Source organism: Crassostrea angulata, chromosome 10 (assembly GCF_025612915.1).
Source record: "Crassostrea angulata isolate pt1a10 chromosome 10, ASM2561291v2, whole genome shotgun sequence".
Taxonomy (NCBI): domain Eukaryota; kingdom Metazoa; phylum Mollusca; class Bivalvia; order Ostreida; family Ostreidae; genus Magallana; species Magallana angulata.
The window spans coordinates 13,229,070-13,244,185 of record NC_069120.1 but is presented as its reverse complement, the minus strand read 5'-3'; the positions used below and the strand labels follow the sequence as shown (position 1 = coordinate 13,244,185).

At 33.2% G+C, this 15,116-nt stretch overlaps 1 protein-coding gene across 2 annotated transcripts in view; it reads right to left on the bottom strand.

Annotated features, from left to right (window-relative positions):
- The window catches only part of LOC128166891 (guanylate cyclase 32E-like), a 43,082-nt gene that overhangs the window by 17,061 nt on the left and 10,905 nt on the right, over positions 1–15,116 (bottom strand). The window contains exons 5-12 of one of the 2 annotated variants that reach the window (XM_052832344.1): positions 13,413–13,722; positions 4,342–4,651; positions 3,962–4,102; positions 3,603–3,781; positions 3,137–3,287; positions 1,407–1,555; positions 1,150–1,249; positions 203–275 (exon numbers count right to left, since the gene is read on the bottom strand). In XM_052832344.1, coding sequence (XP_052688304.1) covers positions 203–275; positions 1,150–1,249; positions 1,407–1,555; positions 3,137–3,287; positions 3,603–3,781; positions 3,962–4,102; positions 4,342–4,651; positions 13,413–13,722 — 1,413 coding nt within the window. Of the gene's footprint in view, positions 1–202; positions 276–1,149; positions 1,250–1,406; positions 1,556–3,136; positions 3,288–3,602; positions 3,782–3,961; positions 4,103–4,341; positions 4,652–13,412; positions 14,385–15,116 lie in introns of those variants that run through there. The other variant, XM_052832343.1, reaches the window with a different exon arrangement.

Below are 15,116 nucleotides of genomic sequence, written 5' to 3'. Positions count from 1 at the left end.
CCGTGTGGTGATGATATCTTGACATACATCTAGAGTAATTCCCACCTTGTTTTTTTTTTAAACGATAGGATAACCTTTGTGGATAGTTTCTATTTTCTAAATTTCGTGATTGACGGGTAAATGAAACACAATCATTTCTCTTCCCTTGATTGAGATAACTTTGGGTTTTGATCTCGGTAAGATGTTTCTCTTCAACACGCACCTGCAGACGAACACGGTTCCTACTACACAGATTACTGCCGCGATCACGCTGCATAGGGTGGCTAGCTTCCAGTCTGAAAAATGAAATCTGTCTAAATGTCGGATAATTCTTGCCCTTTCTGTTATAGTTTCGTGTATATAGAGGTTTACAGTTCCTGTATATACAGATATTGAGTAACGTGTAAACAGTCCTTGAAATTAGAAAACCAGATGAATATTAATGTAAAGCATACACTGGAATGTTTCCTATAGCCTTCTTTTTATTTACAAACTACATTAGTGAAAGATATTTACGTTGTTAGCCCCAAGAAAATAAAGTAAGTCAATGTTTTGCGCAAACTTTAGCACAATATTTCATTTCTAGTTATCAAATCTTTAACTCAACAAATTCCATTTTAATTGGTCTTATTTTTAAAAAAAAGCTGTAAATTTTCTTTCTAAATACGAACATAATATCTAAAATGCATGGGAAAGTGTCAACAATATAGAAATTTAAAAGTAATAGTAATGTTCTTTCAATTAAAAAAGTCTTATTCAAAGAAGTTACGTTGAAACACATCTAACAAAGATGACTAACGTCTTCTGCATTGATTAAAAGTTTTCAAGAAATCTGTTGTAAAGAGTGAATGCAGACAGTTTTCAAGTTGCCATACATCTTCTTAACAGTCATAGCAAGCTGTTTCGTTTCAATACAACGTTCACGTATAAACTGTGTACATACGTGTAGAGTACAGCAAGCTTATAGCGAAGTACCAGGGACAAGTTATATAGACTATATAGTATTTAACGTAATTCAAGTTTAAGAAACGTTTTATGACCATGATCTGATTATTCAAAATATAATAGACTTCGCTGTAAGCATGGAGTCATTTTAAGTGTGTTAATTGTAACTGTGGTTAACTGTATTTAGCTGTAATTTTATGTACAATATAATGGATTTCCATTTACCAGGTTCGTATTGACATTTCTCCTCGTTGAAGCCACACGTCGGCTCATCCTTGGGCACTTCTCCCGATGTCCAGTCTATTTCTTTATTTAGAACAAACTCCTAAGTAACGACAGAAAATAAACCATGCAATACTCTGAACAGAGAGCACTTGTCGTTTTAAGGCGATAAAATAATATTCTCTTGAGTAATTTAACACGATTGTTAACTATGGCCAAGTTTGTCCCTGCATAGATGAAACAGCTGATCAAATACTCACAGGCACGCCTGAGTCACTGAAGTTTCTATTGAAACAGCCGACTGGCCCAAGATAGGGTTGACCTTTGGATGGCCTTGTCAAGGTCAAAAGAGAGTAGTTCCCCTCAGCATCTCCCGTTTCGTCCACATACACATCGAAACCTTGGATACCTTATAAATAAATTTGGAGTTTTACAAGAATTTGCTGTGATACTTCGATATCTGCTGTCCAACAAAAGCATAAAACCCTACTATTAATTTATATACTTGTCACATGTAGAGATGCATATTATTGCCAATTCGCCGAGATTGATGATGACAATAAAAATTCACATTATTTTAAAAATATTAGTTTGATTAAAAGAGTTTCACCTATGAAACCACTAAACTTTAAATACCTAGATAATTTTCATAAAAAGAGTAAAATCTGAATGACCTTGTTAGACCATTAAAAAGCCTGATCTGCGCACCACTGTTAGCTATTCATAACGCTGTTTAATGTATTTGAATCAGTTATTGTGCATCTATGACAAACTTTTGTTAACAAAACATCAAATATGTCGGCAAGCAGAATTTCTTTCTTCATCCTCGTGCGTTATGAATAGTTGATGGTAGTAGGGTCAACATATGAACTCAGAAAGGGTCAAGTTAAAGGCAAATTGTATTTAAAAAAATCAATTGAGTTTAGAAACATTTTTATTGAATTATAGTCCAACGGTTTGACAATCAAGGGGTTATGTTAGGTGGAACTACTCAGATGAACGCTTAGGACTGAATGCAAAGAGGCTTTTGAGCCAACGAGCACACAAGGAACCGAATGGAAATGTAAAATCAATTGCAGCAATTAATGGAGTCTTTTGTTTCTTCCATTAGCTGAATGTTTCTATGTATGATTTTGCAATCAAGCAAATATGACTAAGTTGTTATCAACAAGAAAAGATACAGTTTGCTCAGAACATCATATGACAATGATGAAAAATTTCGATACCGATTGTAGCTCTAGTATTTGTTCAACTCATTTAAGTATAACTCATTTTAGTGCGGACTACAGTATATATATCTGTTGCTGAATTATTGCAACTTTCCAAAATTTCAATTTCTATAAATAAGTAGCCATTTAAATAAAAAAAAAATGTGTTAAAATTATTCAATTTTTAATAACACAATCACATGCAGAAACGTCTTTAAAATATATGAATTGCGATAGCAATACCCTAATCACGCAGATGACATTTAATACTATATATATATATATATATATATATATATATATATATATATATATATATATATATATATATATATATATATATATATATATATATATATATATATATAGTTTTGATGTCTTTCATCCTTCCAAGTATTGAGATTCCATAGGGTAAGAAATTGACCCAGTAGAATTAATTTCTCTTTCAAAAAAATTAATTCAACTAAAGTAGATTAAATTTCTTATGAAATGTGTAAATTATTTTAATAATGACATTAAGATCTTGCAATAAATCCTAGAAGATATAAAAATACATCAGCAAAAGGTCTGACTTTTTCCATATTCTTGAAAATTATTTCCCTACAGGAAATCCCTTTTCTTAAAAGATATTTTAATTTCAATCTCAACAAGATAAAAATCACCAATAACAACATAGGTGAATGATAAACTGGGACAAAATTCGAAACTGTGTTAAACATCGGGGACTATTTTTTTCTCTCAATATAGGGTGTTTGTGCGCAGTACGAAAGTACATAACTCACTCTTGAAGGATGTTCTTTGAATTTTTGCGACAAGCTCTCTGCCGTTTCTGAAGTTACCCTCACTGCTAAAGATGGTTGCGTTTAGTGCGCGGGCAAAAACCATCACTGCATCATAGAGATGGGCTGCGTGGATCGGCACAACTTGCTGAAACTGTTTGGGAGAAAAAGATGATAAAGCAAATATCATTAGAATGCAAGGTGGCTCATTTTTGTGGACTTCTAGGTAATAACCCTCACCCATGAAATTAAAATATCGGTGAATAATGAAACACAGTCTTCAATCTTACACGGATACAAGAAAATCAACAAAATCTCATTCCAGTAAACCTTTTTAAAAACTTATAATCAACGTAAATTGGTCCCAGCAGAATAAGACATCACAGTCAGTAATTGTACATGTGAGGAAATTTTTTTTTTTTTGGTGGGGGGGGGGGGGGTGAGGGGATCAAGTTCTTAAGAGACAAACCGTTATGTTTATCAATGATATTGGAGGTCGTGGCAGACTGATGGGTGGTTCCATATTGCGAATTCGCACATCGTCGATAAATTTTTCCCAATCTGGGTTACTGGGGGACCTAGGGGATATTACTAAAACGTTGCGAAAGGCCATCCAGTGTTCGTCCTTAAGTTCCTGTTCGTATGGCGCTAGAAAAACAAGACAAAATAACCAACTATTGTTGAAGACTTATAAACATTTTGTATTGCAAATATCTGTATAGTGCGTATTTTAGTTAGAAAAGCATGTAATTGTTCATCATTGTAGATATAAGCTCCATACTACATGTGAAACGATAAACTGATATATATCAGATAGAGTGAACTCACTTTTTAAAAAGTGTTTTAATTTTGACGTGGGCTGTTCATCAAGAACTGTGATGACAACATAGTCCCCGTTATTTTTGGGTTGTTTGTCCAAACTTCGCACAAACTCTATCAGAGCATGGTAATCACCCAGGAACACGTAGACTAAAAAACAAATATACAGTGTATATCCCTAAAACTCATACATGATAAGACAAATTGCAACCAATTTCAAGTTTTATACCTTAAATATTGACCTAAGTTAAGAATAAACCTGATTGGTTTGCCTTTTTCTATTTGCTATGTAATAGACTCGGTAAGACTGTCAATCATAGCGACCAATTATACTATATAGGTAGGTCAAGTAGGTAGTGATTAAACACAAACTTTCGTAAGGTTCTTACTTCTTGTTGACATTACGGTGTTTAAAACTATTTTTGACATATCCAAACTAGGAGTATACGGTTCCTGGAACATTTCTTGTTGGCGGATCTCGATGCTGTTCTTTTTCAGAAGAGATATGAGATACTCTGCAGTCTGGTTCCATACAGTACGATTTCCCAGAACGAGGCTGACCTTGCGCCAATTGAAATGCAGCAGTAGTGAGGTTATGGACTTTGATACTTTGGATGTTGAAGGCTGGGTTCTTACAAATGTTTTTCGAATTCGTCTCTCTAGTTGCGGGTCTTCTGACAACTCTGAGTCGTGGCATCTCTGGGAATTTTAAAAGAAAATGATAAATTCATAATTATTTTAGTTCTGATTGATTAATTCGTAGCATGACTTATCGGTTGATTATTGGATACTTCTCATTTCCTTTACAAAATTAAATGTTAAGGACAAAATATCTCGTTCACAATGTACATATACACAAAGGTATGCGTGGAAATGATAACAGCGTTGACAAAAGACATTGTAGTCCATGTATCTTTATGAAATAGACACACGATGCATCAATATAAAATGTATTCAATGTCAAGGAGGCATCAACACACTAATTGACCAAGCGTTGAGAATGACGAGAGTGTATTGGCATTGTAAATTGATATTTTAAGGCAGTGGTAAATTCTAACAAAAAGTATATTTTACAAAAAAAATTAAATCAACTTCCACCATTAATCATCTTGCGTGACTAAACATACAAAAATGCAGAATTGTTTCGAATGACATAGTATGTTATAATATAATAGCTCACCATATGTACTTTAATATAAGTTTACAAAAGTTTACAAAAGTTATGTCCCTTGGTAACCATCATTGGGGAATAATCCAGACTTCTCACAGTAGCCTTTGTAGTTTTTTAGAGGTTTGTAACTTTGTCATGTCATTTGATTTAAAAAATCCGTTTTAGCCGTGTATGTGGCAACCCATGCATAGAAGGAATACATTAGAATCAACAAGATTTCGTCACAGGACCAGAAAATGTTTAGAAGCATCAAGAAGGGGAATGTTGCTTTATTCCCTTTGACATTTAGGTTGACAAGGAAACAACTTAGTCCTCTTTTTGGCAAAGTGGGGATTGGGCTATTCGAATCAATGTAGCGTTTTAGGTTATCTATACCCAAGTGGTTCCACTTTCAATATTCATCTTTTATATGTCGCACTACTAGTACTGCAATCTGCATAAATTTACATGTATATTCATCACCTATTGGAGGCAATGCAAGAGCATTCTTCTTTAACCTGCTCCAAAAACCTTAATCTCCTCAAGCATCTGAAATTCATGGTCCAGATTCAGCATCCAAGTCTTTTAAGTCCATAAGTAGGTTCAGATGCATCATCCATGCAGGTTTTGTGAAGATAGGACAAGTAATAATTAACTTAGATTCAGGACCTGCAACAGAAACTTTTACCAGGTCCGGACGCCGACGCCGGGGGTATAGCATACGCTTACCGTCTCGGTGAGCTAAAATCCGTCAGCTCAGTTCAGTTTAATTTTCACACAAAACCATATAATGGAACAAGACGTACATAAAGAAAAAATAACATATTTACATATATTTAATATAGTTGTAAAGGTGAAAAAAAAAAGTAAATGGGGTGAACAAACAATTTGACTAATTTTTATAATAAACAAACAAAATTTTCTTTATGTAGTATAGTAATTTCAACACATGATTTCTTGAAACTTTTAATTTTTAGTAAAAGAACAGTAATCGGTAGATAAAAACTGAATAAGTAGTCAGGTTATTGATATTTTTTACGTGTCGATAGATATACTTTATCGTTTTCTACTGATTATTATATTTCCTCCGGTCATTTATAAACCGATCAATTACAGAGATAATTTCAAACTATTGTTCTTCTGACCAGCATTAGATACTCTATAACGTTCTGCATAATCCATTCTTTTTCATTACAATGTTGTAACCATAAAAAATAATTATCATTATATCCTAAAAATTGTTAGACTTCGTAAAATTCTAAACAGAAAAAAAATTAAATGATCCGAAACTTTATGGTGTCGACGATCCCAAAGGATTTTTCTAAAAAGCACATTTCGAAAGAAAAACATCCATTATAATAGTAAGTCGTTCAAGCACTAAACCTTGATCAATGGTCGTGAATAGGACCACTATAAGATTGTATCAAGGTCAAGGGTTACAGATGTCCTAAGAAGACATACAGACTCGAGTTGACATAGTTATAACAATAAAAGAGAATGTTTCGTATAAGTAGTATATTACATTCTTGATTACCTCTAATATGATATAATAATTCTTAGTATTCCTAGAAGGATCTCCTTTGAAAAATATTCGAAGAAAAAGTTCTGTTCACGTGTATCGTGTAACAGTTATTTTCGAGATTTTACAGTACATATTGTATTCATGAAGAACTTGTGAAAAGACAATGATTCTGACAACGAAAATGGCATCTACAAAGAATAAAATAAAACAGGTATTTTTTCGCTTTTTAATACATTTGTTTACTTGTACGCCGACCAACATTCAATTTTCAAAAACAACAAAAAAAAGTAACAAAATGGCTAACAACTTTTCTCTTTGGCGTACACCAAAATTATAACACAAATTATTCAGACTCAATGATTGCTCAATTTTACTTACATAATGATAAGACGTATTAAATCGTATATATCACGATTTTTATTATGGAGCTTAAAGGAGGCACCAAGAGTGAGAAATGTTAGCCAGGAAAAACGATATATATTAACACTATATAAAAATTAATGACGTCTCAAACATGCAATAAAAAGACATAAAGATAATAATCGAATCGTTTATTACATTTCGCTATAATTCTAGGATGCATTTTTATCTTTCATGGCCGTGTTAAGAGCTCGCCATTGTAACGTAAGGTTGTTTTAAGAGCATTTGATGACACTTACACTTGCTAACTACTTACTGCCAACCCAATAAAACCCATTTTACTTGTCTTTGTCCAAAATTTAACGTTTTCAGCAGTATTCGGCTTGTTCTGATTATTTCCCCAATTCGATTTGGGTTTTACTAATCTAATGTACTTAACACCAACAAAAATCAATCTGTGTATGTACTTCTCTTTATTGTTATGAAATTATTAATATTGATTATTTGTCAAAATATAATCCTTTATCCAAGTAGAGGATATGAGTAGGGTCTTTTTTTAGTTTCTTGATTCATGTAATGCGCAGATAACAGCAGATGTAACACTATTAAGATCGATAGGTTTTTACGTACATTACATGTATTGGCTAGTAATTCATTTACTTAGTCCGTTCATTTGCCTAATAAATAAATCTATCCTTTTCTCTTACTTTGTTATTATTTCATGTATCAAGTGGTAAATATTGTGAATCCTTCCTCTTATTCGTGCAAAAGAAACATACGAAATGTTTTAAAAATCGCTTTATTATCGTTTAAGTTCTATCCTTTTTTTCCATTTTTCATCAATTTATCTATTACGTTTCTATGTGTCAAAAATACAATTTATTCTAGCTGTCTCTTCAAATCCTTACAAAGCATTGATTACGGCATGAAATACGTTCGTAGTCGTGGGGTTAGAACAACTGAAAATTAAAACTCACACCGTCGAGAATTAAAAAGAATCATTGCTCCAAAGCAATATTTTTTTATTTTTCATGCATTCTCATATCAAACCTGAAAAAAAATCTTTGCGCCCTCCCTGCACTATCAATTCATTAGCTCGATCATTGGGTTTTTCAATAGTACGGATATCTAATTCAATTACTCTCTGAATTAAAGAAATAAAACCGCTAATTGCGTAAACAAAATTTGAAAGCGATCAAAGGAAAAAATGTACTACAGTAGTTCACTCCTCAGTCTGTACGGTCTGTTGGTAGTTTTGTCGGCCTTGACAGTTCCCATTCTCGGGACAGAATTTACGTACATAAAGTAATGTTTTTTTCTCAGAATACACTTTATTTCCAATGATTATTAAACAATTATAACTCCTTTGTTCAAGGTATGGAATAGAATTAACATAAAAATTTATATCCTATATAAGAAAATACTAGGTATTCGTTCGAATTCTCTTAATCACGTGACTAGCTGTTTATATTTGGATTGATAGCATGGCTATGTACATGTAGTGCTGAACTCTGTTGTGAACATTTAGGGACAGCATACAAAGATCAAAACTAAATAACAATTAATTGAATAGCTCAGTCTATCACGGTATATACACAATTAATCTAGTTGTTTTATGTACATATACAATATCATAAATCTAAAAATATATCCATTTGTTGCGTCTAAAGACATTTGCAGTGTTTTGTTCTTGATTAAAGCCACTTTCGTCGAGTAACTACAGTACTAGTAGTGGAGAAAACAGGTTATTGGGCGTCCCTTTTAACTTACTTTTTTTGTTTTGCATCTCGAGGTCTCGATCATCACGTTAAATTTTTCAAAATGCCAAGACTAATGCTAGAATGTTTAGGGCTAATGATGTTGACTTCATTACGGAACCCGACTCAAACTCTTAACAAATTAGGATTTATATTCACTAAATATCCGGATACTTATTACAACAGCAAATCTTTCCGAAGAATATCTGGATTAATCAATACTCAAGAACAGCAGGGACGGGAAGTAGAACCATTTTAATAGGAATTTCCTTTTTTACCAAGTGTTCCCTAAATTCCGTTTGGATACCAAATCTTTATTTAGATTTTTGATAAGCTGGTGATTTCTTTATGTCGACTTAGTAATATTATGTCAAACGCACTCACAGTGCGATCATATACAAATTGTTATTATTCGTATCTATTACATGTGCAAGGGCTTTTTTCCGAGATATATTTAATCGTGGCCTACACTTTTCAGATTCAAATATGTTTAAAATAAACACAATTTTAGCTATTTAGTTAGAGCAATTGGGGCTTATTGGTGAAAAAAAAAGACGCACACAAAATGTTAACTTGTTGGGAAAAAAAATCTTTTTTATTTTTTTTTTTCAAATGTTCTCTTAATCCTTTATACATTTATTTCAAAAAATAATAAAATTTCACCAATTTTCATTAAATAATACATATGATTAAATAATCTATGGATCATCAATCGTACACTGTACATCTAAATTCATTTGAGATATGACTATATGTTATATCAACTTGCTTTTAAAGAACTGAATTTTGTTTTGGTCAACTAATATAATAATATTTATATACACGTCATTATGAAGAACATTTCATCGGTATAAATACCTTCTTCGCGTAGGCATGAAATTAATAATCAAAATTAATATACCTAGATACGGAAACGCGTGTCTTTTATATGCCTTATCAAGCTACAATGTAACTGATGCTTAAGAATGAACCTTATCAACATGTCAAAGCCAGTTCCCTACTCCTTGTCATCCATCAGATCAGAATTCTCAGAGAATTCAAACATCGATTTCAAAATAGATCTAGTGACAGAGGCAGATAGCCTCTTTACCTCCCTATACATCAAATCTCGGAGGCTGTAAATGTGCAACCTTAGTTTCATCTGTTTTAACTAGCTATAGGCAACCATGTTTGGGGGAGGGGGGGGCATTATTAATGTGCAAGGGAAAAAAGATAACGTTTTGCATCTTATAAAACTATTAATTTTTCCTTATCTAGAGAACGTTACCCAAGTTATTGAAATATTCAACTACAATTAAACTAACATCAGAATATCAATTATACCTGCTATCTTTTTTATTGCTTTCTTTTTCAAGGCTGATAATATAAATCTGTTCTAAATATAAACGGAAATATTGAAGAAGAACTGGATTAGCCTTACTTCAAGAAATAAAGAGGAAGTTTTAAACCACCATCAGACATTCATTAGCTTCAGCAAGATAATTGGTAATCATTATTTTCAAAAAATTCAACATTTTGGACACGTTTATTGCCTCTTTGAAGAGGTACGCCGGCGTTTTTTAACCGGTGATACAGCTTTGCCGTAATTACACCGTTGTATTTGGCAGAAATAAACAAAAATATGCTCATCAAAGTTGGGCCTCCAGAGTTTAAGACGGCTTTCTATTCCTTTATTTCAGAGGATAAACTTGCACCTCGTTCATCAAGTTCAGTACCCCATAAACAAGTGTGTGTGGGTCTCACAAATTGAGTGCATTCTAATAAAAATGTGTGCAAGGTTTGGATATAATCTAAACTTTGGTTTCAAGTGGGGAATCCTGATTTTGTGTCGAAATGACCAGCTGTTGGCGAAAGTAAACAGACAATGTCGTTTTGTTGAGGTGGTCGATTGAGTACTTCGTGCTAATCACAAAATTTTTAATAAATAGACATGACTACATGTGTCAAAAATGATGTGTATACGACAGAGTGCGTTCAATGTCTGCCTGATTTCAATTAAAACCATCGAATTTTCGGAGTTTAATATCTCGAGTTGTTTGCTCGATTTTTAAATCTAATGTTATAAACAAAACCTTTCAAATTTAGTAATTTTATGTGGTCGCACAAAATATCAATTGTGTAGCGGTCAATAAGTCTGAAAACTCCGTCAACAAATGCATTATGACTACTTTTGGTGTGGCTAAATTAATACTTCTGATAAGCGTTGTAGAAAAAAAAATTCCACATGAGCTGTTCAATTGAACATTCTGTTCTCGAACAAATAAGAATCAAAATCACGGCATGTTATTCTTTTGTGTAGGGATATTGTTCATTCCAATTACTGGTAAGCAATAAACGTTATATGAACACTGTCAGTGAGGGTTTGTAAACAGCTGGGGATTGTCGGGTCATTGATCGATTGCTGGAGTCGGACATACCCCAGGTGGGTCCAGAAAGTGAGGCAATACACACATCATCCAGAAAAACTATCCTCATATTACATTAAAATGTTTAAAATCAAAGAGTTCTTTACTTGTATTATTATGTTTAGAAATCTTTGATTTTAAACTTTTAATGTAACACTTAAAGTAGTCCGAGTATCGCACTACGTCATAATACGGATTTTACAATATTGGTTCGACTTTTACAAAGCGTTTTTGATACCCGGTATTGATTTTGCTCTACATCGCCGTTGTAAACAATGGCAATAATAAGCAATTAGAACGGTAATATATTTATTCTATGAGAGATAGAAATGATTAATGTTGAGAAACTCGATTCTGTTAAAGTAAAATGAAAAATGAAGTTTCTAATTAACCAGGATCTCAGGTATGCTTATATTTTCTTTGTTTTGACCCCCCCCCCCCCCCCGAATTTTTCTTTTTCTTTTACTAAAACCAGTTTAAATTTAGAGACAGAAGCTATTTCGAATTTAATCAATCGTCAATTAATTAATGTTTAAATGATATCTAACATTATTGCAGATCTAAGCAGAAAACTGTAGCAAAATGTAATTTTTACGGATTTTTTCGTCAGGGTCTACTTGGTTTAGAGCTTATAGCGTGAAAAGTAATCCGTCAACATATAATTTATTTTACCAAATCTGTTTTCTAAGATGTCAATCTATAGAATAAACACCATGAATTTAAGTTTGAGTCCATAAAATAGTAAAATTATTTCCAAACGCGATACTAGCATTGCATTTTTTGTGTTCTATTTTGATACATCAGGTCCATAAAGCGTACTTACTTACAAAAATTTGCGCAAAATTATTGATGAGATATGGCTTAAATAAATATTTATACTCTATTTTGTATGTTCAGTTCTAATTTTCCCAAAATTGATTATTATTTTTAGGAAAAACGGACGTCTGGCAAATTTCATAATTGTCAATAATTTTCGCAAGGGGGTACACCCGTCTGAGAGGTGATAACAAACAGACTAGCATGTAAACATACATATTTTCTTTTGTATATGTATTGTTAGAATGTATATTTATCATTTAAAGCTAAGCTTTTAATGATTGAGCCCATTTAGTGCCGAGTATAGGACTACCTTAAAACAATCTGTAGGCTCACATTTTTATTTTGCCGTGCTTTTGTAACAGAAATATATTATTTCAGTAAAAATATTCATCATTTTGATACTAGTACTCCAATTCAGGACTTTTCCGCTACGTTAAATAGATTTGAAGCTTATATTATTTGGTTAAATAGAACTTGCGCAGATACATTACACGATATGAAATTTAATCATCCAGAACGAAACAAAGAGAGAGACATTGCACCTTGGTCATTGACTTTCTATACAATTTCGACAATGTACGTAACACCAAGTTCATAACACCTTATGAAATTTAGGACTATTGTATAGTTTGAGGGCCTTGAAGTGCATCTGGCGTTCATACAGTGATTGACAAGCGCTTGAAAAACGGATAAGTCCAAATTATACCCTATTTCAAGAAATAAAAACCCAGAAATCAGGAATAGTCGAAATGTCTTCCTGTTTATGTTAGAACTTTATAAAAATACGTCGGAAAATGTGTGATATTCTTTGGATAAACAGAATTTGGCTCCTTCTATACACTGTATTCGCATCAAGAATGCATTTAGAGATGCTGATTGTGCAACATGTAAATATACAAGGAGTCAAATTACCAATGCACAAGGTGTTCCTATAGTGCAGTCGCACTCTAATGTAATTTTGTTTTTTTAAAGGGAATTCAAGGTTTATGTATAACATTTTTTCAAACAACTTTCCTTAAGGTGGTATAGAGGACATCCGTCGATATTAACGTGGTTAAAAGTACATTATAATCAAAATATTCTCACCAGTTTATAAATTTCAAATTTTACTGTATTTGACCAAAATGATGCGTTTTAAAAAGGTCAAATTGAAAGTACAAAAGCCCCTGTGGGATTCGAACGCATTGCTAACAGATTCGGAGTAAACGCTTCAACCCTTTGCGCTATGTGATGTTGTAAGGTAACAATTTTGGAAAAGAAAGAGCTCGATTTTTAAAGTTCTATCTAATGAAAGAATCCATCTATTAGAACTTTCCTCTGGTTTATCAGCACAAAAACCTATTAGCATATCACTCGCCATGTCAAATTTTATTCTTGGTGATTAAGAATAAAGAACAGCATTATGTGATATATAAGTGTAATTTATCTGGTATTCATGGATACTTACGTAAACCACCATGGGCATATTCCAGGCGGCGGCGTTAGTGGCCGCTATTCCACAGGCTCCCTCCGGTCCGATGAAACCCAGGGTGCCATTGGTCTTATGCTTGGTCATATACTCGACCGTTTCCAGAGTGTCCGAATGTGTATCGGCAAACATGGGCTCCAAGACATATCCAGGTAGCAGCTTATCATCCTTGTTGATGTCGTCAATGGCCCGGTAAAAGGCCCCTCCGTACAGAATTCCGCCGTAGTACTTACGTGATGCCAGGAATGAGACCTTCAGCGGTTCTGTTATATTAGAAACAGAGACGGGACTACACAAAACACTAACACTCGCCCAAAACCAGCACAGATTTAGGCTCCTCATGGGAAACAGTCAATTAGATATCCTACACACGACATCCATCAACAGTTCTCTGGCATATCTAGAAACTCAAGTTCTTACTTTTATATTTATGCAAATATTTTTGCCAATAACATTGATCATTAAAGTTTAAATAGCTCTGTAAATCCAAAATGTATAATCGTTGATTGGTACCATTGTGTTCCTCAATAGAGACTATATTTGCTCATTTCAACACGCTCGCTTGATAAACACATCTTGGGTTTCAAAATCAAAGTAATCCCAAAGAGAAATTAGCGAACCACCGAGAAAGTGTGTGTAAATACACAATTTTCAAGAGGTGTCATTTAAATGGGGTTGTTATCGGTGATTTATCCTTGCTCCCATTAAAATTTGTTACTGACCACAGTCAAGTAAGGTCCAGTCATTAGGAGATAGGGCGAGTTATGGCTGCGATTGCTATCCAGCGTTTTGAAGTATCTGACGAACACACGCGTGGAGGTTCCTTCTGAGCGACAATCCTTGCTCTAACTCCTCTCTCTAATAGCTGTTCTCTCTGTGTAGCGAGTGAAATCAATTGTTTTTACACCTTGGTATTATGTTGAATCATATATTCAAACGTCTGGTCATTGCTATTTGCGTTCTCAGTATGTTTATTCTTTTTAATCATGTATATATTTAAGCATTTAATTCCTATTTTTTGTAGGTGTCCGATTTCAAATATATACGATCCGTACCTCTCACGTCTATTTGTCTTTTTGGAATTTAATATACCGCAAAGAAGATAGTGTAAATGTATGCAGTAGTGTGTACACATCTTCAATAGGTGAATTAAAAAAAAATATGAAAGGTAAGATTTTAGTGTAACAATAATTCCAAGTACAAAATTTCCGAGAGGTATTATTAAACAAGCAATGTATCCAGTTCAGTTTCAATTTTCAAAAATGACTAAAATGTAGATTATATGTTTCCTGGTCAATTATAATTTACCATGTCAATAATCTAATATACTTCATCTGGAATGTAATTAAAACTGAAGCACACAGGAAAAAGATAAGATTTACAAATTTGCCTTGCTCTATTGTTCACGTTACGAATTCACAGAAATGGCATGTTTTTATAGAACAGGAAATCCATCCAATACAACTGTGAACTATACCAATAGGCGCCCAGTTTGTGGGGATTCAAATTATGCATAGCTCAATTATACCCAACATTTACTTTGAAAATGATATCATATAATTCTAAAATTGAAATTCTGAACATATTATAGACTTGACATGGTACGATGTCATTAGAGAAAATCCAACAATGAATTTTCAATTTCATATCAATTACCGTTACACCCAACGAGACATTTACTTT